Source organism: Anolis carolinensis, unplaced genomic scaffold, assembly GCF_035594765.1.
Source record: "Anolis carolinensis isolate JA03-04 unplaced genomic scaffold, rAnoCar3.1.pri scaffold_10, whole genome shotgun sequence".
NCBI lineage: Eukaryota > Metazoa > Chordata > Lepidosauria > Squamata > Dactyloidae > Anolis > Anolis carolinensis.
In genome coordinates this window covers 22037843-22060955 of record NW_026943821.1, presented here as the reverse complement: position 1 = coordinate 22060955, position 23113 = coordinate 22037843, and the positions used below count along the sequence as shown (strand labels likewise).

At 40.8% G+C, this 23113-nt stretch overlaps 1 protein-coding gene across 3 annotated transcripts in view; it reads left to right on the top strand.

Annotated features, from left to right (window-relative positions):
* The window catches only part of kiaa0319l (KIAA0319 like), a 55757-nt gene that overhangs the window by 17787 nt on the left and 14857 nt on the right, over window positions 1–23113 (top strand). For all 3 annotated transcript variants that reach the window (XM_062962422.1, XM_008117896.3, XM_008117897.3), the window contains 7 exons: window positions 933–1627; window positions 9130–9403; window positions 11401–11502; window positions 13476–13573; window positions 15386–15473; window positions 19847–19939; window positions 20905–21037. In XM_062962422.1, coding sequence (XP_062818492.1) covers window positions 1106–1627; window positions 9130–9403; window positions 11401–11502; window positions 13476–13573; window positions 15386–15473; window positions 19847–19939; window positions 20905–21037 — 1310 coding nt within the window. In that variant the 5' untranslated portion in view covers window positions 933–1105. The remainder of the gene's footprint in view (window positions 1–932; window positions 1628–9129; window positions 9404–11400; window positions 11503–13475; window positions 13574–15385; window positions 15474–19846; window positions 19940–20904; window positions 21038–23113) is intronic.

Here is a 23113-nt window from a genome sequence, read left to right as displayed (position 1 = left end):
TCTCACTTGGGGTAAAATTATCCTTCCGACTCTTGGCATACCAATTTGCAAAAAAGCTGTGAAGGTGTGATGATAGAATCCTTCCAATTAGAGAGATTAGATAATTCAACCAGTATACTTTACAACCCTGAGTTGGTTTCTATTTCTCTCTGGTTTGGTGAGAAAAACAGATATAGCAATGTGAATTATAGCACTGGAGAATTCAAATATGGTTCCAATTGGAGGCACATTTTAAGTGCTAAGATTCTGGTTCAAGGGAAGAAAACAGTATGCTGGCAAATAAAGATGTCACCAGTTTCTGTGCGTGTGCTTGTGCTGCATCTTCATCAGGAAATGGCATGGTATTTTTGTCAGTCTATTATTGCTGAAAAATTGCAATTAATCTTGTTGGCCTTATCAGGCAAAGCCTGTCTCCTCATCTGTGAAGGGCATTGGCAGGATTTTCACAGGAAAAGGAAGCAGGGACTTGATTTATGATGTGTCACCGTTGTTACAAGCTTCATTTGGGACTTAAGCAGGTCTCATGCTCTGAACTGCAGTTATAATTAGAGTACTGCCTGGGAAGGTACTTCCACATGACACTCTTCCTCAGTGTAATGGTTAGTAAAAGATGGGTTTAGTAAAGGATCGCAGTTTCAGTAGAAAAGGTGACTAGGAATCCCTTGAATGGCTCCCTAAGTTTCTTGTACAGATGTGATTTCTTTGGTGGAATCAAAACATTTTCTGACAGGGCCTTCCCTACTGTTAGACAAGGTGACTTTTGGAATACCATCGAAAGACAAAAACCTGTAAGCTGATTTACAATTTTGCTTATTGCTGGAGATAGGAAACCAAGTGTTTTTTTTTTTAATGGACATCTAAATGTCTTAGATCATACTCATTCTGTTAAATGCTTCTCAAAAACTACTGTTATTTAATCTCTCTTTGCTCAGATGCAAGCTGGAGCAGAAGTGTTTGCCAACCCACGCGACTTTTGCACGGGGCCCATTTGCGATCATTCAGTGGTGTTCACCTGCAGCTGCTCGAAGGCTTTCACTCAGTCCAGTCTTGTGAAGCCGCTTGCTGTCAGAGCCCTGCTTGCGATGCCTTTTGGCTCTTGGCAAAGATGTGTATCCAGGTGAACTGTACCAAGCCTCAACTCTGTGAAGCTACCTGGACTGACGCTTCCGACTCCATCTTGGTCTTTGTAACAAAGTCTGAGCACACAATAGACCCCCAGCTTGTGCAGGAGGGGAGAACTCATCTTCCAAAGTTGTTGGACTGGATGGGGAGGCCTCAGAGTAAAGCAAGACTACGAAGGTCCTTTAAAGAGTTACCAGTTCAAAGAGTGCCCTTTGCAAGTGGCGGGAGAAACTCTTTAAAGAGGGACATAGGCTCCAACGGTGGGAGTCTGGCAAGCCACCCAGTTCTGCTTCACTCCTCGGATCCTAATTCTCCCCCTGGAAATCTTGAAGAGCCTTTACCTTCAGTGCAGGAAGCAAATAATCCCATTGACCACATTAGTCCAGAAGAGAACCCACTGGCAAACAGGGAAGACCCAAGAAGGCCAAAACCTCAAAGTCCACTTTCTCCAGTCAACAATAATGTGAACCGATCAAGTGACCTCACTGGGAGTGGCTCTGTGGGGGTAAGTGGATCTAAGTCTGTGATATTGCTCATATCCACATTCATTCATGTTGTGTTGGCAAAAATGCTTTGTGACCTCTGTTGCATTGCACTGTGTTTGTATTTTGCCTTTTCTCTGAAAAACTACAGGTATCATATTGTCTTTCCCTCACCGTTTTATCATCATATCAATCTTGTAGTGTAGGTAAGGCTGAGACATAGCACGAGTTGGCCTTGGGTCATAGCGGTCACTTGACTCAGGGATGTTTGGGAATATGAACCAGTTTCTCCACAGTCTTAGTCTGCTGTTATAGCTGCTTCATAGACTACATTACTTTTATTTCTGTGCTTCCTCCAACATTTCAAGAAATCTGATCATTCTAATGTTTTCCCAGAAAAGGCAAAATGGTCAAGAGCCCACAATAGTGAATTAAAGTCATTGACCAATTCTCTTTTGGTGAAAAAATATACTGACTCTTTGTAAATAGGACACATCTGCAAGGATTTTTTTGGTCATCTGTTTCCTGCTGATTATCTTGATAGTACTCATGTAAGATCTGACTTTGAAGATGGCTTTTCTTCTTCTTTCTTGTGCGGAGGCAGACTCATAGATAGGTCCAAGACCTCCATTTCCTGAAATGCTTTTAGCTGCCTGGTTGCCACAGTGTTGTGCTGGGTACATGTGACTCTGGTTAGCAGAAAATATTCAGTGGAAGGCTAGAAATCTGCGGGAGTACCCTGCATATATACGCATTTTAATTTCATTGGGGAAAATTCTTTCCAATTGTTATTGAGCCACATTATTTAACTAACTAGTGTTATTGCTGATTCCAAAGGCAGGATAGTCTCTCCCCTGATAGGCACGGCATGCGTATGTGTGCCTATTGTGAGAGGTACACATTTCTCTATTCTATATATACTTAGAGCCAGGAGAAGGAAGAGTCATTTGGAAAGAATCACTGCCTATCTATGGGATGATCCTCATTCGCTTCAACTGCATCCAAGTTGGGTATAAAGCTGGTTGCTCATTAGAGACGCTCCACTTGGCAAGGCACAGATAACAAGGCAAAATGTTGAGGCCTGCATTTGTGTGTGTGCCGTTTGCTTGGTTGCTTCTGTCATGTCTCATAGGTGATAGCTGAAGTGTGTTTTCATTTTGAGCCTTCATTAAAAGTCCTGTGAAGAACTAGATAGTGGAGCCCCCCTTCCATGAAACTCCCATTGTTTGGAAACTCCTCGCTCTCAACCATGTTTGTTTTAAGTACATGGTGCCTCTTGATCAGATACCCCCCTGTCTGTGATACTGTACACAAATTTCACAGTTTTGTGTCATGCTGCCACTGTGAAATGGAAACTGCCGGCTTGTGGAGCAGGATGTGGCTCCGAGCCAAAGGACATGGCTAGGTACGTGGGACTGGCCTAGTTTATGTGTGAAGTGAGTGCATGGCTTTGCTTGGCTTTGGCTGACTCAGCTGTCCCTCAGCCCTTGACTTCTTCGCAGTCACTTAGGAACTGCTGCCTTCTTTCTCTGTCTCAGCGACAGATCAGTAATCATGCTTCCCCCGAACCGTAGCCATCTGGCATCTCGCAGGAGACAGCCGCTCTGCACTTGTCCAGAGCTGCAGAGGCTGTCTTGCAACCTGCCTGTGAAGGCAGAGTCTTTCCTGCACTTGGTAATTGAAAGTCATGTTTCCCTCACCTCCCTGCCAGTTTCTGGCTGTTTGGAGTGCTGCATCCTAAGCCACCAGGTGCTCTCCTGATATTCCAGCTGAATATAAGAAGGTAACATTAAGGTTCGTCAAGACATTCCTCTGGTTGTGATGTTTGGCTGCCATTCTCGGCCGCTCTCCAAGAGTTGCCTATAAAGACCCGTTTACGACTTCTCTTTGCGTGAACCTTCATAAATTTGGCGTTCAAAATCATGGAATTTTCTCAGAGGCAAAATTCTTTGTAAGAAAAGAGAGCATAATTTGCATAGCCTCTTTCACTTTACAAAACCCAGCTGTGGATAGGTAGTTTTACAGTTTGTGGCAAGTTGGCTGTTTTGCTCCTGATCATAACGTAAAAGGTGGGCCTTTTAGTGCAACAGTGTTGCTGTGTCTTCTCATTAAAAGCTTCTTCGAGGCTTACCTGCAGTTTGAGTAATATTTGCGGCTTAAGGAGGGATGACATATAAAGTACATCCCTCAAACCTTTCTACTGTGTGAAATACAGTTATGAAGAATGGTTCATTTCTATTATTATGATAATTGGAAGTAACAATGTCTTGGCTGGCAAAATAGAAGCCAAATGAATACACAAGAGAATTTAAGAGCACATGTTTTAGAGCAGTGATTCTCAACCTGGGGTCCCCAGATGTTTTTGGCCTTCAACTCCCAAAAAACCTAACAGCTGGTAAACTGGCTGGGATTTCTGGGAGTTATATGCCAAAAACATCTGGGGACCCCAGGTTGAGAACCACTGTTTTACAGCAACATTTTTTTGGGACTCTTATCTCCCATAGCAGGGGAGCCCCCAGTGGCACAGCGGATTAAACTGTTGAGCTGCCAAACTTGCTGGCATAAAGGTTGGCGGTTCGAATCTGGGGAGCGGAGTGAGCTCCAGCTATTAGCCCCAGCTTCTGCCAGCCTAGCAGTTCGAAAACATGCAAATGTGGTTAGATCAATAGGTACTGCTCCAGCGAGAAGGTAACGGCGCTCCATGCAGTCATGCCGACTACATGACTGGTGTCTATGGACAGATCCGGCTCTTCGGCTGAGAAATGGAGATGAGCACCAACTCCCAGAGTCAAACACGGCTAGACTTAATGTCAGGGAAAAACCTTCACCTTTACCTATCTTCCATAGCAAGCGCCAGTGTGGTGCAGTGGTTTTGGTGTTCGACAAGACTCTTTAAGAACAGGGCTCAAATCCTATTCAAACAAATAATAAAGGGTTGTTTTGTTGTCCCATGGCCACTGTCCAAGCAAGCAGGTGGAAAGTGTCCACATTTTCTTCTTCACGCTTTGCTAGCATTAAACTCTCACCACCTGTTAGGGAAGGGGGAGAGTTGGCTGCGCAAAACTGATGTAAGTGTCAGATTGGGGGCGTCATTATTCATTATTGGTGCTAATGTCAGAGGCGCTTGTGTTTGGGTGCTTGTGACACTCATGTCACCGCTACCCAAGCTGTTGCAATTGACAAACAAACTGAGGGCGGGTGAGGGAAGGGATCACATTTGCCAGCCATGGAACTGGTTTCATTCTGAGAGCTTGGAAGACATGGTTTGCATTCCTCAGGAGCACTTCCTCTTGGGAGGTATCTTTATATTAGCACATAGATCTGATCAAATTGGTGTGTGTTCATTAGCGGGGTGGGTGGAAGGTGGGGGTGTCTTGGCTTCAGCTTTTCCTTCCGCTCTGTCAGTGATTGAAAGGCAATCCTGCACATTTGGTCAATGGCTCCTATGGGGCTTCTTCATCGGGAGAAGCACTCAAGCACATGGCTGGTTAATGCGGCTGCTGCATTACTGCAGTACGCCCGCAGAAGCAGCCCTCCAAAGGTTGTGGTTGCTGCATTGTAGCAGATACTTACAAAGAAAGAAACTTGTTACAGAATCAGTCCCATCCCCTCATTGAATTCAAGGAAGTTAAAGTCTTTTCACTTCTAGTTCAACCGGGATCCCAAAATCACAAATCTAATACAGCTCTTTAAAAGGGCACAGGATGTGTTTAGGCTTTGGGGCAAGCTCTACATCTTTTTATTGGATGAGATGTTCCAAAAAGTAGGTGGTGGGACAGGGGAAGTCTTACTTTCTAATGATGTGCAGGTTGAGTATCATCTGAAAGGCTTGGGACCAGGAGATTTTTGGGATTTTGGAATGTCTGTATCTGCGTATACATACATAATGATACCTTGAAGATGGGACACAGGTCTAAACACCAAATTTGTTTCATATATACTTTACACACATGGCCTGAAGGTAATTTTATATAATAGTTTTAATAATGTGCATGGAACAAGATTTGCCTACATTAAACCATCAAAAAGCAATTATGGTGGCCCTATCTCAGCACCTACGTGGACAATTTTGAAGTTTCTGAATTCTGAATTAGGGATGCTCAACCTTTTATTGTAAAATGATTTACCCTAGAATCAATCTTACAATTTCCCTTCTGACCAGTCCTATGATTTGGAGAACCTTGAATCAAATTGTTGAATGGTAGGGATTGTACGTTGAAGGAAGATTTTCTACCACCTCTGTTATTCTCTAAGTTTATGTTTGCTCTAGCCATGAGAAGTAGCAAAACACTCCTAGGCGTGGTTTAGCCTGATGGCTTTGACAACCAAAATTATTTTCGTTCCCTTCATTGTAAAGCATGCCAAGTGGCTCTCTCTTTCTTTTTGATGGAGGAACCTGAGACCTGTCCTCAGGCTGTGTGGCTGGGTACATTGACAGTGGGATTTTGTATTTTCAAAACTGGAAGAACAAGCAGCTCCTTTTTCTGTTGCCAGTGTGATTCGGAGCTACTCCAAGTGAAACTGAATGCCGTCATATTAGACAAAGCAGCGTAGGCAGTTGGAGTGGTTACAGGAGCCAGATTTTGCGCTCATGGTGCCACAATGGATTAGAGTCCCCTGTTTTCAGCTGAAAATGAAAATGTCTGTAACTACTTGTTCTCCTGTTACACTTCAATAAGCTGTGCAGACAGTAGGACTCTAAGAACCAACCTTTCTTCTCCTCCTCACCAGCTTTTTGTAACATCTTGCCTGACAATCCAAAGAGCTTTCATGTTTGCACACATGGTGTGCCCTTTGAGTCAGTCTAATAAAGGTATTAGCTTATATATAGATTTTGGAATTTGTTCCTGTCCAGCATTGCTTGCCTCGCTGTTTCTCTTGTGAAGTGGCTGAAATGCCTGTTACCGTTATCAGTGTTTGACTCAGTTTATGGTTATCTTCATTTAAATCCCTGTCACTTTTATGCAGTGATCAAAGTTCAGGTTTCGCCTGTTGGAAAGTGGCCTCTGTCCCAACGTCATCCTAAGTGACACTAAAGGCTGTGTCATTGGATGTGCTGAGAAATTAAAATTTTAGAAGCAACAACACCTTGCATTTTGTGAAATGGAAAGATGAAGTTTCTTGTAACAAAAGTTTATTCAGAATTCTTCATTGTCCATGGCAGATATGTTCATGCCTCTGTTTGAGAGCTAAATGTTTTGAAATCACAAAATCTGATCTGGTCTTGGAAGCTAAATAGAATCAGGCCTAGTTAGTCTGTATTTCATAGGACGGCAATGGCAAACCACCTCTAAGGATTCCTTGCCCAGCTCTGTGAAATTCATGGGACCACTGTAAGCTTTTTTTTTTCGTGTCAGGAGCAACCGGAGTTGCTTTTGGAGTGAGAGAATTGGCCGCCTGCAAGGACGTTGCCCAGGGGACGCCCGGATGTTTTGATGTTTTTACCATCCTTGTGGGAGGCTTCTCTCATGTCCCCGCATGGAGCTGGAGCTGACAGAGGGAGCTCATCCACACTCTCCCCAGGTGGGATTCGAACCTGGCAGCTTTCAGGTCAGCAACCCAACCTTCAAGTTACTTAGTCCACTACGCCATCTGGGGGCTCCTGATCACTGATTAGCTCACTGTCAGCTAATAGGTAACTTGAAGGCAAATGTATGTGTGCATGTGCTCCTACATTTAGGGATGAGCACACTCCCCCTTGCTTCAAAATAAGCTTTAAAGGATCTTTCTTAATTAGTATTTTGATGCAGGTTGTCTGTCTCCCAATATATTTTTTCCAGAGCCTTGATTCATACAGCTGAATCTGACAAACGGGGGGTAAAATTCTTATATTGAACCAGGTAATCAGAACTGTCACCAACATTTGTAAACTATCAAGGCAAATTTCCTTTTTACTTTCTAATCTTGAACCAAAGATCTACTTTGCTGCCTTCTTACATTCCAGTGGGTGGCAGATCAGGACCAGAGTCATCTTTTGAGCCCTGCTATCAGATGTCCTTTACATGAAGAGTTCTGTTTTTTTATTAAATTGTATATTTTTTCAAAAATTAAGAATTAAAAAGGTTCAGTAAGGGAAAAAAACCCTTCAGAGCAATAAGATAAAAGTTGGAACGTGATGAACAAAAAGCAAAAAAGAAAAAGAAGAGAAAGGAGTGACTTCCAATCTTCCTTTCGATGAAAGGATATTATTCTTCATGTTTCCAAAATGACAGAATATTCCCTTCTTTCAAGAACTTTTCTTTCTAACCATCAAAACCAAAATTTAACAATATTTTTTGCAAAAAATATCTATAAGTGGTTTGTAGTCTTTTGGAAATGTGGCCAATGACCTTTGTCTAATCAAACTGAAGAAATCAAATTTCTTCATTTTTGCTAAATCTGTCTGTGTCCTCTATAGAAGATAGTGTTGAATTCTTCCATCTTTTTGCAAAGAACAGTCTCACTTGCTACCATGTTCTCAGCTTGAATAAAGCAATATAACCCTGAGCTGTAAGTGCTGACATCCTTGCCTCCCAGTAACACAAATCATGCGTTAATTGCCTTCAACATGACCTTTTGAAGTTTTGGCCTTCAGTCTGCCACAAAACTCTGTGTTGCAGTTTTCACATGAAAACCAGTATTAGCTTGATAGTACTTCTTTGAGCTGCAGTTTAATTGCCCAGTTGATTCAGTGCAAAGGAGATCAACTTTAGAAAATATGCTGCAGATACACATAAGCCCAGTTAAAGCCGAAATGTCCGGATTCTGCTGCCCCAGGCTTCTAGGAGGAATGGGGCGGGCACCGGGAAGGAATGCTCTGAGGAAAGAAAGGAAATGGGTTTCATCTGCTCCCTGGAGTGGCTTATACTGGCTTGAACAGTTTCTCACGGCACTCCGAAAGGATGGTATTTGGAGGGACTAAAGGAACCGCCCACCTAAGTTCTTGACTGTAATGGCAAAAATGTTGTTTACATGCAGAATTTGCAGCATTTGAGTAACAGTGAGAATATAGCTTTTGGTGTCTTGTATAGTAGGGGTGGGCAACTACAAAAAGGGCAGGGACCGTTTTTCCTCCTTGTGCTCACCTGGTGGGGTGTAGCAGTATGTTTAGTGTATCTAAGGTGATATGATGACAATCTCCAACCTCCATTTCCCCTTTCTCCTTCCTCCTTTTCCTTCTCCCTTCTTTCTTTGGGGAGTTGAGAGGTTTGTGACTCAAGCTGTTGACTTTATAGGTAGTTTTGGGGGAATTTACCCCAAAACCAGCTCCACAGCTTTAAAAAATTTAAAGTACCATTTGTAGGATTCCCAGTGCTAAGTATCCTGTATTGTTAGAAACTGTGTTCCTAGAGAAGAGCTAATGGTCCAATCTAGGTATAGTTCTACCATTTGATGAATTAGATGTTTAGGCTATGCCATAAATTCGATGAAATCCCTGCTGAGGCCATTCAACAAGATTGCTGAAGGAATCTTAATCGTTTTCTGGTTTATGAGTTCAATTCTAAGGGCAGCAATTACTGCCTCTCCTCTTCTTTACCAATCCTAGGCCCCTGAAGAAGAGCCCACGCCAGGACCCTCTCCAGCAGCTCCATCAGCCATCCCAGTCGGGAACCCTGAACATGTAAAGCCCTACAGCAACACTTCCGTCCAGCCGTCTGTGTTGGAGGCCCTTCCAACTTCCAGTAATTCTCAGGCAAAGGAGGATGCTGGGAAGGCACAGCCCATGACTTTTGTTCCAACTGGCCTCCCCATGAACCAGAACGTGACAGCTGTCCCAGTCAACCCTCCTGTTTTGCCCAGCACTGCTGTACCAACGCCAGGTAAGAGCGACCCTTAGCAGAAGAGGGAGCAGGAAGTTCCTTTAAGCTCTTTTGAAAGATTTTCACCATCTTAGCTCTTAAGTTGGTTGTTCAATTGCTAAGAGAGAGCTTTGTCACAGGTTTCTTTTGTCGCTTATTTAAGATTGCAAATCTTGTTATCTCTGCTTAGAAGCTGAAGAAACCCCTTGATTCTGTTGTGCAACATCGTGAAAGAGATCATTCTGATCTTTATTCAGTTGCTTTATTCTGAAGGACATCCCTTGGCTAAGCAGTGAAGATCTCTGGGTTGTTTCCTTGTATGCAGTCATTGCCAAGCACTGATGGCAATCATAGAAGCATTCAGATTATACTCAACTGTCTATAATACATCCTTCAATGTAAGATCTGCTTTTATGTACAGTAGGCCCTCCATTTTTGTGAGGGTTAGGAGCATGGGATTCCCACAAATGTGGAAAAATGGCCAATTTAGAAGCCACGACTTTTTTAACCCAAAAGAACATCACTCTAGGAATGTCTACATCTTGAAAGTTTACCATGATCTATTTAAGTTGACCATAGAATGGTACTGAAGGACCTAGAGATAACACATTAATTAAATATGTGGATAAACAGATCCAGAAAAGTAAAAGCTGTAGATGTGGAAGCCCGACTGTATTTCTTTTTTACTTTTCAATTTTTCCTTCTCTTTCTTCTTTTAAAATGAATGAGTGCTTTTGAAGCTGTTTGCTGTTCTGTCATCTCTTGATGTCGAAGCAGGAATGTCAGCTCAACTTTGTTGCATGGTTGATCTGTTTCTATGAAACGGCACCATTTCTTAAATTGGAACAAGACTTAGAGATCAAATTCAGTGATAGCATACCATGCAGACAGTATCAGTGGGTTAGGTTTTATGGCTCTGCATAACTGCTCAGATCTTTAAAACACTTTTCTCTTTCTTCAGCTCAGAATGCTGCAAATTCTTGGTTTGATAGTAGAAATCTAAGTCTGAATAAATAGAGGCTCTTGTCTCTGCAAAAGGAAAGCCGGATTGTCTCCTGAAATATATCTGATTATGCTTTTTTATCCCTGTTGCATCTGACTGAAAGACCTCTCAGTAAAGAGTATAATGCCTGTGTTTGATCTCTCAGAAAATTGCAGAGTTTATATTCACCTTGCCCTGAATTCCCAGCTAAAATAAACCCACTGGATCATTGAGGTTTACATATGTGGTAATTCCCTATTCAACACTCGGATCTAATTGGATCAGATACCAGTAAGGCCAAGGCCCTTGAGTTTTAAATATGAAATGTCTCTTGCATGGAAAGTGTGCAATTTTACAGATCTATTGCTTGGAGTGTGTTATTTTCAAAGGCTCTTTTGTGAGCTCAGTTTTGAGATGAGAAATGAATCTATAATTTTTTATGCGGGATTGTCAAATGCAGATTGCTTCCCTTCCCCAGTTGGCATTTCAATATCCAAAGTCTTCACCGTATTAAACCTTTAAAAGTACATGATCCATTTACGCCAGTGGTTCCACTTTGGGAATGACTGATTTACGCAGTGGCTATTTTGGATGTAGTTTTCAATCATCACTGAGCACTGTGCGCCCCAGGAGTGGCAAAGATCTGAGACTCCGATGCTCCTTCCACCATTTCTCACTTTCCACTGTGGCTAAAACAATACCATAAACTTTCTGTTTTAAACGTAAGAATTTCTTGTTATTGTCACAACCGATTCGACTCGAATTTGTTCAGACAAGCGTGAATTAAACCACATTTAAAACTAATTAGAGTTCCCCTGTTCATAAGTAATGAGAAACTCTGGTTAGTTTCAAAGCAAGAATTTTGCACCTTCTTTAAGCAATGCCACAGGTAGTGCTGCAGCTTGTGTACATAAACCTAACAATGGTTTTAGTGTTGCATGTGAACAAGGTGAACATGTGTCCTAATATAAAAATAGAAAATGTGAGAATTCTTCTTAATGCTATTCTGACCTTTTATTTTTACACTCTATCACAGTGATTAAGAAACTGGCAGTTTCTGCTGGAGACAGTGTCCAGGTAACTCTGCCAAAGAATGAAGTGGAGCTGAATGCATATGTCTTGCCTCCACCTCCTAAAGGTAAGGACAAGGGCTGTTTTAAAATGCGTATGTGGTAGCAAACTTGAATTTAACCTCGTAGAGATCTGTTGAGAGTCAGCGTGGTTTTGTAACCTAAGCATTGGAGCAGAATTCTGGAAGACCCAGATTTGAATCCCTGTTCAATTATGGAAACCCACTGAGGTGATCTTGGGCAAGTCCTGCTCTGTCAGCTTTAGAGGAGAGCAATTGCAAACGTCTTCTGAATAAATCTTGCCAGCAGACCCTTAGGGTCGTCATACATCTAAGTTGTCTTGAAGGCACATGATGACTACAGTAGCAACAGATGTCTGATAGATAGATACACATCCATTTAATACCATGGTAGCTCTCAGTCAGATTTGCTTTGAGTCAAAGGACCAGGACAGATGAAATATCTTTATCTTGACCTGCCAGAAGTATCAGCCTCTTCTAAGCACAATGGCTATAGTTTCAATTGAAGTGAACCTATTGGTTCTATTAGATTTATGTATGTATTTATGTAGAATCATAGAATTATAGAGTTGGAAGAGACCACAAGAGCCATCTAGTCCAACCCCGTTCCATGCAAAATCACAATCAAAACATTTCTGACAGATGGCCGTCCATACCTGATGATGAATCTACTTTAAGTGGGATTAGAAGACCAATTTAAGCCATTGCCATCACTTATGAACTTTCACTTTGTGTGAGATTGGGGTTCCCCCAAAATGTAGATATCTGATAAGCCCCTGGGCAAGTCTCTTTCCAAGTTGCTTGCATAACCATAGAAATGATGCAATAAAGTACAAATACTTAGAATACCATCAATATTGTTTCAAAACAAATGGTTCTTTTTATTACTTTCACTTGGCTTACAATGGCTTCCACTGCAAATGGAAAATATAATTGATAAAACTCAACGGCAAATTGCTTTTTACAGCATTTTAAATAAACAGTAGAAGTTAGTGTCTTATTTTACAAATCTGTTTCAGTTTTGTTCTGAAAGAAGCCTTTTAACAGTTCTGAAAGTCTCCCTAATTCTGATTTAATTAGTTTTGTCGTGTTGTAGTTTCCCAGGATTTGGTGCAACGCAGGCTTATTATAATGTAATGCTTGTCTCACAAAGAAGCATGAAATTATTTCCATGTTTATTTCCAAATTTCAGTACACTTAAATTATCTTTCAGTTTCATCTGTTTGGTAGATTTCCACCAAAATGTTTTAGATAGAGATTGGAGCCCATTTTAAAATTTGGAGTGGATTTTGAAGACAGGGATTGGGATTGTGCATTGCCCGGTTTTAGTATGATAGATTCTTTAGAGTTGGAAGGGACCACGGGTACCATCTAGTCCAACCCCATTCTGCCATGCAGAAATACGCAGTTCTGCATGGCAGAACTCCTAAAAGATGCCCATCCAGTTTCAATGTAAAGATCTCCAAAGAGACACGAACAATGCTCAAAAGAATGGCATCATTCATGTGGCTCTTGACATTCTCTGGAAACCCCTGGTTCCTTTTAGACAAAAAAACCCCAAAACATGCTCCTTATGGGAAAATAATCTGCAGGGCATCTTAATACTACATTTCCTTGATTCTAATATGCACTTTCCCCCTTATAAACACATCCGTAAACTGGCTGCATCTTAGAGTCGTGGCTGCTTTTTTACATGTATAAATGAAGCTTTACAAAAACTGTTGGTATTGAATTTAGTGTGTATCTTAAAATAGAAGAAATATGGTAGTATTTACTTAATTCTCTTGGCACAAAACCCAGTTTTGCCACAGCAAAGAACAGTGGGAAAAACAGTCCGTAAATGACTGGAAATTATTTCTGCAATAAGGCTGGGTAGAGCCAAAGTTTTGTATTTTTATGGAGGCCTTCAGTGCCTGCTCACTTCTACCTTAATCTGAGAATTGGAAATTGCTGAGCTTTGGTTTTCCGCTTTGTGACTTTGGGTGACAGTCGCTCCTCACTTTAGATGTTCTTCCTTTTAGGAACCAGCTATTCCTATGACTGGAGGCTGATCACGCACCCCACGGACTATAGCGGGGAGATGGAGGGCCAGCACTCCCAGATCCTCAAGTTATCCAAGGTAACGCGTTCCCTTATTCGTATTCTTTTAGGCTCAGATTCTGATCCAATTTTCCTTTTAGGTCTTTTAGGTTTCTTCCAGTTCTAAGAGAGCTGTCATTGCAATTGTCCAAGGTTTAGGTTAGAGGATGTAACTGTAGCAGAGAGTCGTTCTTTATAGGCTTTTTATTTCCAGACTCTGAGCCCATCTGATTCCATATTATTATCTACTCTGGTTGACAGCCGTTGTCCAAGGTCTTCGCCAGAGCCTTTTCTCATCCTTGCTGCTTCCCTTTTTAAATAGAGACATCAGTGGTTGAACCTGACTGTGGCTTTTTGTGTGCAAAGCAGATATCCTGTCACTGAATTCTTTTGTTTCCCTTCAAACAAGCAGAAGAACTGGCGCCATTTATATAGTCCATTTATATAGAACCTTTTAATGGTAACCATTGTGAATTATCTAGTCATCTGAAAGCTCTACATTCGACATTTTGCTTGGCTTTTCAGTACTGTTTCAAATGCTATGGAAGCCGCCTTCAACCAACCCATCCTTCAACAGGGCAGGAATGAAAATATCTTTTTTTTTATCTGGGCCATCAAGACTTCTCAGGGCAGGAGGTCGAAGTACAGCAGCTAAATTAGGCAGCCAGGAAAACCTAGAATAGATCTCTTCGAAAAAGCTGACGTGCCTTAGTTCTTTATTACAGCTGCAAAACTTTCTTCCTTTTCGTTCTTGGGAATAATGTGGGTCTGATTAGTTAGCCAGGGAACAATTTCTTCCCAGGGTCTTTCAATTGTTCTCAGTTCTCTTTTCTTATACACTTCCCTGCTTAGGAATAAGCAAAGTGTGGGCAGAAGGTCATACATGGCCCCAATACCTTTTGTGGGTCACTCTTTTCATTTTTAAAGCTTGTTTGACCCCTCTAAGTATCTTGGGGGGCGGGAATTAACCCCATTTTGTGGCATTTTAAGCACAGAAGGGGATTTTTAAAACCAGGAATGTAAAGTGACATGTTAAAAAAATTTGCCTCTCCTAGGCCTAACCAGCACAAGAAAGCCAAAAAATGTGGTGAAATAATAATAATAATAATAATAATAATAATAATAATAATAATAATAATATTTTCAAGAATGAGAGAGGTTTGTCTGGAAAGCAGATTTTAAAAACTGCATGGAAGAAGACAGCAATCAGTGCTAAATCCCTTTGTCCATTCTTCTTTCCCACTTTCACCTGGCTTTTTCTTCTCCTTCCTCTGTTCTATATCAGAAAGAAGAGCCAGGATAATTCCTATTATTAGTATTTGTATTTATATCCCTCTGTTTATAACACCTGTGCTGTTATTCACTCTGTGGTAGGGGAAGATCTTACCTCCTGGATGGTAAGGGAAAGGTGTTCTGTTGGTGTTTACAAACACACTCCCTCTCCAGGTATTCTTGTTTAGTAATGGTATTTTGTGGCTCCTCAAGCGGGTTCTAAGCAAATTCTATCCTGGTTTGTACTTGGATGGGAGGTGGCAACAAATACCGCATGTAGATCCCTACTAAGACAGGTGACGCCAAATGTCATTCTACTGCTTGCTGTTGTCTTAGGCATTTTTCTGTTTTAATGGCTTAATGACTCACAGGTCCTTACCTTCAGGACCAAGCTGAGGTGACACAGAATATTCCTGTCCTAATAGGATATGTGATCCTCATTTGGATAAATGACATAATTTGAGCCTCAAAATTTGATATAGTTTCACTGCTTCCTGGGAGCACCACTTTGGTCTTAGAGACTAACCATTTTTGGCAGGTAGCTGGAGCTTTGCTTATATGTTGTGTTTTTCTTTGCCAGCTCACCGTTGGCTTGTACGAATTCAACGTGATCGTCGATGGTGACAATGCACATGGAGAAGGAATGGTCAACGTGACAGTTAAGCCAGGTAAGCAGTGTCATTTTATTATGTCCCATCAATTCCTACATTATTTTTGCCCTGGATTCAATCTGAAATATTTAACTGGTTGGGAAACAGACTTTTTTATATGTGAGGTTCATGTTTTAATTATCCTCTCATTTTACCTGCATTAAAAACTGGTGCTAATTCTGTGATGCTCATGCAATGAACATTTTTAAGGTCATACACTAGATACATTGATTTCCCATGGCATATATTCATTTCTTGTTAAGTGGGGCTTGGAACACCTAAAAACTTGAAAAATATTAACGGTCTCCCTTTTTTGACTGGCATTTGTAGCCAAACTGAAATTCCCACTTTCTAGAACCGAGCCACTCCCTTTCACCTCCATCGCATGCGTGTTTATCCCAAAGGAAATCCATCTGTGTTTATCTGGGTGTACTCTCAGACAAATGTGCACAGAATTGTAGCCTAAGTCCTTGATTTTGGATAACTAGTATTATACTTTTCCTGTCTTCAGAATAAAAGAGATGAAAGCGTCTTAAAAACAGGTTGCAAGTGAGCTGGACTAAGAAAAAATGCTTGGTGCAAACAGAAAAGTCCTGGAACAAATAGCTCTGGATATGTTTCATACCCTTCAACAGGAAAACCATCTGTCCTGGGGCTTTTTAAATTTCTCATGAATTCAATAACAGTTCTAATTGCTTTATATCATTTTACTGTTTTACTTTACTGTTATTGTGTTATACTGTATTCTTGTGTTTTAATCTGTCTTATCTTATTTGGCTTGTTGATATTGTCTTCTTATGTTTTTAATTTTGTTCATATTTTGTTTTTTGGGCTTGGCCTCATGTTAACTGCCCCGAGTCCTCTCAGAGAGATTGAGGTGGGATAGAAAAATAAATTATTATTATTATTATTATTATTATTATTATTTGTAACACAACAATATGAGTCCACAGCAGACACTCTGCTGGCTGTTGTATTGGATCACACATCGGACACTTCCCAAGTGTCTAGGACTATGTGATGTATCGGCGAATAATGTGTGCAGATCCCAGTAAGGTGGCCTTCTGCAGCTGGCAGGTGGTAACTTTGTCAGCACCGATTGTGTTTAAGTGCAAGCCAAGGTCTTTAGGCACTGCACCCAGTGTGCCGATCGCCACTGGGACCACCTTGACTGGCTTGTTCCAGAGTCTTTGCAATTCGATCTTTAAATCCTCATATCGTGTCAGCTTTTCCTGTTGTTTGTTGTTGTTGTTGTTGTTATTATTACTATTATTATTTCTTCTGCGCAGAAGGGAGTAGCCAGGGATTCTTTATGATTTTGAACTGTGGAAGACTTAAGCTTGATTTAAGGTCTTTTTTCCTTCCTTCCTTCCTTCCTTCCTTCCTTCCTTCCTTCCTTCCTTCCTTCCTTCCTTCCTTCCTTCCTTCCTTCCTTTTTCTGCACTGGCCAGTCAGGGAGCTTGGGCACCCAGGGCCACTTGCCACACAGCATTCAGCCATAATCTTTTCCTCCAGAGATGGAAAGAGAGGTGCCAGGCAAGATATTCATGACCCAGTAGCCAGCCATGTCCAAAACAAGTTACCAATCTTCCACCTCGGCTGGCTAGAAAGCAGGAATCTGTTCCATCTTGCTCAGAGATTTCCCAAGCTTTGAGCAATTACAGTACGATCTTGGCCATTTTTCCTGCTCTAAGCCAGGCAAGAAGCCTTGGTGTCTTCTCGTTGCGCTTGCCAAAGACTGATGACCCATTTCGGGTGGCAAACAGAAAAGCAGACTCCATTTTCTGCCTCTCTGAAAAAGTTATAACCTGTCTCCAGCTGTGATCATTTGTCTCTCGGAAGGAGAAGAATGAAATCTTGTGAGGAAAGGTTAGATCTCATTTGTCAAAGGAACATGGCACTGACTGATTGTAACAGGGCAGTGAGTCATTACAGAGATGTGTTGCTCTGAGAGAGAGAAAGAGAGGGAGGGAGCTGTATGCTAGAATCTGGCTTGAATCCGGTGTTTTCAAAGAGCTTTTGAAGTATCTTGTCTCAAGTTGACTAATAGACCATTGGTTAAAATGCAGTTCACAATTAATTTCTGCATGTATTGATGTAAAGCATCACAAATTAACAACTTTACTCTCAACTTGTCTGTTCTTTAGTTCTTGCTACCATCCGTCTTATTACTTGTACAAGATTCCTTGCAAAATAGCTCTCCTCAAAATGAAGCCGTGTATGCATCTGTCTTTTAATGGAATACCCTGGGTGCCAGGTGCTGTCCATTAAAGAACTTGGGACAAACGCCATGTGATGCTCAGTGGTTTCTTTTTGTGACCCTCTCAGAAGCCCTTCCCAAAACTACAGGTAGAAAGGAAAATCCTGCAAAGCCTCCAGGAATAGCAGTTGCTTACAACCCCATCATACAAAGAGAATTGGTCAGAAATAACCAGAATTTCTTCTCATTGTTTTGATTTAACAATCAGAAGGGGAGGGAATGCAGCCGCTAGGTTATAACAGTCAGTGCACTACAAATCCTACAGTTGGAAGAGATCCCCAAGGGTTATCTACTCCAACCCCATTCTGCCATATGAAAATATACAGTCCAAACATGTGACTGATGGCCATTCAGACTGTTTCAAAATCTCCAGAGAAGGAGACTCTACCACATTCCACAATCAAAATACCCCTGACAGATGGCCATCCAGCCTCTGTTTAAAAGCTTCCAAGGAAGGATCTTCCACCACACACCAAGGCAGAGAGTTCCACTGTTGAACAGCTCTTACAGTCAGGAAGTTCTTCCTAATGTTCAGGTGGAATCTCCTTTCCTGTAATTTGAACCCATTGCTCCGAGTTCTGGTTTCCAGGGCAGCAGAAAACAGGCCTGCTTCATCTTCCTTATAGCATTCTTTCACATATTTATATATGGCTATCACATCTCCTCTCGACCTTCTCTTCTGAAGGCTAAACAGACCCAGTTCTTTAAGATACTACTCATAGGGCATTTAGGTGGAATCTCTTTTCCTCTTGTTTGAATCTGTTTCTCTATGTCTTTGTGTTGTCGAAGGCTTTCATGGCTGGGATCACAGGGTTGTTGTATGTTTTCCGGGCTGTATGGCCATGTTCCAGAAGTATTCTTTCCTGACATTTCGCCCACATCTATGGCAAGCATCCTCAGAGGTTGTGAGGCCATAGATGTGGGCAAAACGTCAGGAGAGAATATTTCTGGAACATGGCCATACAGCCTGGAAAACATACAACAACCCTCTATGTCTTTGTCTCAAGAGCAGTAGAAAAGAAGCTGGCTCCCTCCTCAGTGTGACGAAGTGGGAAGCACCCACCATGGGCCTCCGTTCCCCACTGATCCCAGAGAGATGGGAGTTGGTGGTGGTTATGTAAGATGATAGTAACACGTATTTTTTATTCCTGAGCAAAGTATTCCCCCCAAAGGCCACTAGATGCTGCAAGCGGGGCTTTGAATGTATAAGCAATCATCCAGGCTCCATTCTAAGGCATCTAAAGGAAGGAGCCCCATAGCAAGTGCCTGCTTTGTAAGCAACGAAATAATCAGTAGCTCCCTGTAATGCTTACAGTAGTCCTGCAAAGTATATTGTGCCCATATACAAATAGGTGATGGAGGTAAAGATGAGAAAAGCCTTGACTAAGGCCATCTCATTACAGCTAATGTCCAAAATAAATTTGAGACATGAGCCTTGGAAAATATGTACCCATTACGTAGCATTTCAAAAAGCTTTGTGTTCCTTCATGTACAATAAACCAGGAAAATATAGCAGTAATGTCTCGCATTGCAGATGTTGGTGTGCAGTAGTCAAAGAGCCTAGTTTCTTAAGGCCATTTTGTGAGCTACGAGCTGATCCGTGGGTTTTCTGATTCATTACCAAATGTCTCAGCTACTATTGACCTGGCAGAGGAGCTGTTGTTTTGGGCCACATTGGAGTAAAAGGAACCACAAAACTACCTTGTACACCTTGAAGTCAGAAAATGTATCATGGTATTAACTTTTTGTGGACTAGGATTTAGTTGTATACATGGGGGATGTATATGTACTGGTTAGGTGTATTGGTAGTCCTAATGTCATAACACACTATGTCCCCTGTATCCGTTCCTAAACATACCATGGAAACAGGAAATTAATCTTATTGAAGTGAATTCTTTTCACCAAAATCATACCATGAAGTATCACATCGATGGTTCTTAATCCATGGTCTTCCGGTGCCCTAGCCATCATAATAAGAGTGAAGAATTCCGGGATTTGGGGTAGACCTTTGGAGGAAGAACAAACTGATTTAGTAGATATACTCAAATTGGGATGATCAGTTCAGGGCTAAACACTTTAAACTGGAAAAGAGACTGCTTTAATGAATATCACAATCCTTTTATTATTGCAGAACCTCGAGTAAACCAGCCCCCCGTGGCCATTGTGTCCCCCCAGTTCCTGGAGATTTCGCTTCCAACCACCTCTACAGTCATTGATGGCAGCCGTAAGTACTCAATAGAGTGCAAGGTGTTTCTACAAACGCTGCAGAAATTTCACTTAAAGGAAATACTGTATATACTTGAGTATAAGCCTAGTTTTTCAGCCCTTTTTTAGGACTGAAACCCCCCCCTCCCCCGGCTTATACCCGGGTGAGGGTCCTGGTTGGCTTATATTTGGGTCAGCTTATACTCGAGAATATATGGTACATTTATTATTTTTCTCTATTATTGTTGCTACTATTACATTTATTTTACTCTATTATTATTATTATTATTATTATTTTATTATTATTATTATTATTACATTTATTATTTCACTCTAATCTTATTATTATTGCATTTATTATTTTACTCTATTTATTATTACATGTATTATTTTCCTGTATTTATTATTATTATTATTATTATTATTATTATTATTATTATTATTATTACATGTATTATTTTACTCTGTTACTATTAAAAGGATACATAAGCACATTTACATTGAAGAAGATGAGAATAATGATTTGATCAGAGTTGGACAGTCTTATCTTAAATTTGAGCTTTATGTAAATATTCAAAAACATTTAACCTACTGATGCCTCAATTAATGTAATTTTATTGGTATCTATTTTTATTTCTGAAATTTACCACCCTCGGCTTATACTGGAGTCAATGTTTTCCCAGTTTTTTGTGGTAAAATTAGGTGCCTCGGCTTATATTCGGGTCGGCTTATACTCGAGTATATACGGTACATAAAACAGTTGTCTGTTAAGTAGCATGGCTTATGTGTCCTTTTGTTGATCAGTTGTTGGGCTTGTTCAGACTCCATGCAAGACTTCATTGACAAATGAGTTATGTGAATTGGAAACTGTGGTTGTTCTGGAGGATACACCATCTGCCAAAAACAGGACAATCCCAAAAAGTGGCTAGAAATCCACTTCTGTTTTGAAAAACAGACATTAACTGTTGGATTTTATTCAATCAGAAAGTACCGATGATGACAAAATCGTCAGCTACCATTGGGAAGAACTGAAGGGCCCGCTTCGGGAGGAGAAGGTCTCTGCGGACACTCCTATTCTGAAACTGACTAACCTGGTGCCAGGAAATTACACTTTCAGGTAAGACAAGCAGCCAAAGGTCATATTTCTGGCTTAAATTTTCTAAAATCATAAAATCATTTTAATGTCGGTGACACAAAGCAATGTGTGAAATCAAACCTTGGCATCTCAGAAACCCAGTTCATCCTTTGCATTCCTTTTTTATTGGCTTTATCTTTTTTTCTTTATGGCCTGCTTCAATGAGCAAGTAACATAAGGGCTGGCAAGTCACAAAATAAACCTAGTAAACTCTTCATTATCTATTAACCATGTTTTGTTTCTCCACTGATCCTGGATGCCCTTGTATCCATAAGCCACCTTGTTTCTCTTTTCAAGAGAGCTAAAGCAGTATAGAAATAATAATACTGTGTTAACACAATTTTTGTTCCTGGGTTATAAATGTCATTTCCTAATTGGTTCTGTCATAAACACATGGAAAAAGCACATTTTGCTCTTGTTTTTCAATAAATATCTCATAGAGTCTCAACCAATTTGACATAGTTTGTGGCAGCCACAAAAATGAAGTTTATGGAGTAGAACAACTACTTTCAAAGTAAGTACCGCACAATTAAACAGGGAACAACACTTTCAAACCAGGAACAGGGTTTTTTTTTCAAATTTTGTTACATAGTATAATCATAATAATTACACATTATGTATCGCGAGGGTCAGTACAACATGACAACATAAAATACAACAAAATGCATATATCAAAACACACTACTAAACAATACATACAACAAAACACATGGTATGAAGATCAAAATACAGCAGCAATAGAATGCAAATCCAGTAATAATAATTGTCATTTCCCAAGTTGATTAAGTGAAGTGAAAAGAACATTGAACCAAATGTATCATTGGATTAAATCTCGGTATTTCTCTCTAACTGCCCTGTTCAGCCATGTGGCTTTTAAAAAATGGGATTTGGCATAGCTTACCTATTAAACTGAATATCTTAAATGGATTACTGGATAGGAATAAAAGGTCCAGGAACAAATTGATTATTCTAAATCCCTAAACTGAAAACGAAAACATTTGGCGGGGATATCTTTAGATGGGTTTCTTTTCTAAATGGTTCAGGGTTGCTCGAGAAGCGTTATCTGGTAATAATTCAATTTTCCATGGATTTATCATGGCTGGTTTCTTTTTAACAGTTACAGAATAAGGGTTATTCTGAGGGCAGATGCCATTTGCTTTGTAATAGAAATATTCAAAGCATTTGAAAAAAGGAAACATATTACTGATTGGAGGGTGCTTAGAACAGCAAAGCCTCTTTTTCGATCTACTCTGTACTCAAATTCCGTAGTTCAGTTGCGCATCCTAGTATTGTGTTGTCCTTCTGTGGAGGGAGAAACACAGTGTCGTTCTTTGTTTGTTCTCTCCTTCTCTGAGGAGCTGTTTCCTGACTTGTTTTGCCAGTCACTTTAAATAATTAACCACTTGCCTGGCTCCTATTACAGGCCAATTCCTATAAAGATGCAATGTAGAATCACTGTACAGTCAACCATCTCTTTGCAGGGCCTTGACTACAGAGATTTCTTTACTTGACATTAGCATGGGCCCTTGGTCATGCACATAATTTCCTCACCCTGCTCCTTTTCCTGATGCCTAATAAGGCTTTTCAGTTGTTTATTAAAACACTTCTTTAACGCTTTTTTTGAGAGCCTTTTAAAAGGTGGTTCTTGTTTTGGCAGTGAACGGTAATTTCAAACAGTTTACAATTGCAAGCAGGTCATATAAATTGGACAGACCACAAACTTGTGTCAGTACTCCAGCTTTGCTAGCTTTGTAGGAGTGAAGCTTAACAAACGGTTACTAACATTTTCCACAACCTCACAAGAGACTTGTCAGCACAGAGAGTATATATAATTCCATGCAGTGGGGTGCTCTGCATGTTATTAATGCACAACATGAACGGGGGTGGAGGAGGTTCTATTACAGAGTGTGTGGGCTAGTGCTTAGAAGAGTGGGCTAGGACTTGAGAAACGAGGCTCAGCTTCGCATTGAAGCATGAAATTCGCCAGAAATTCTCAGCTCTGACTTCTCATAGGGTTGTTGGGAAGGTAAAGCAGAGATGAGGGAAGCCATGCGTGCC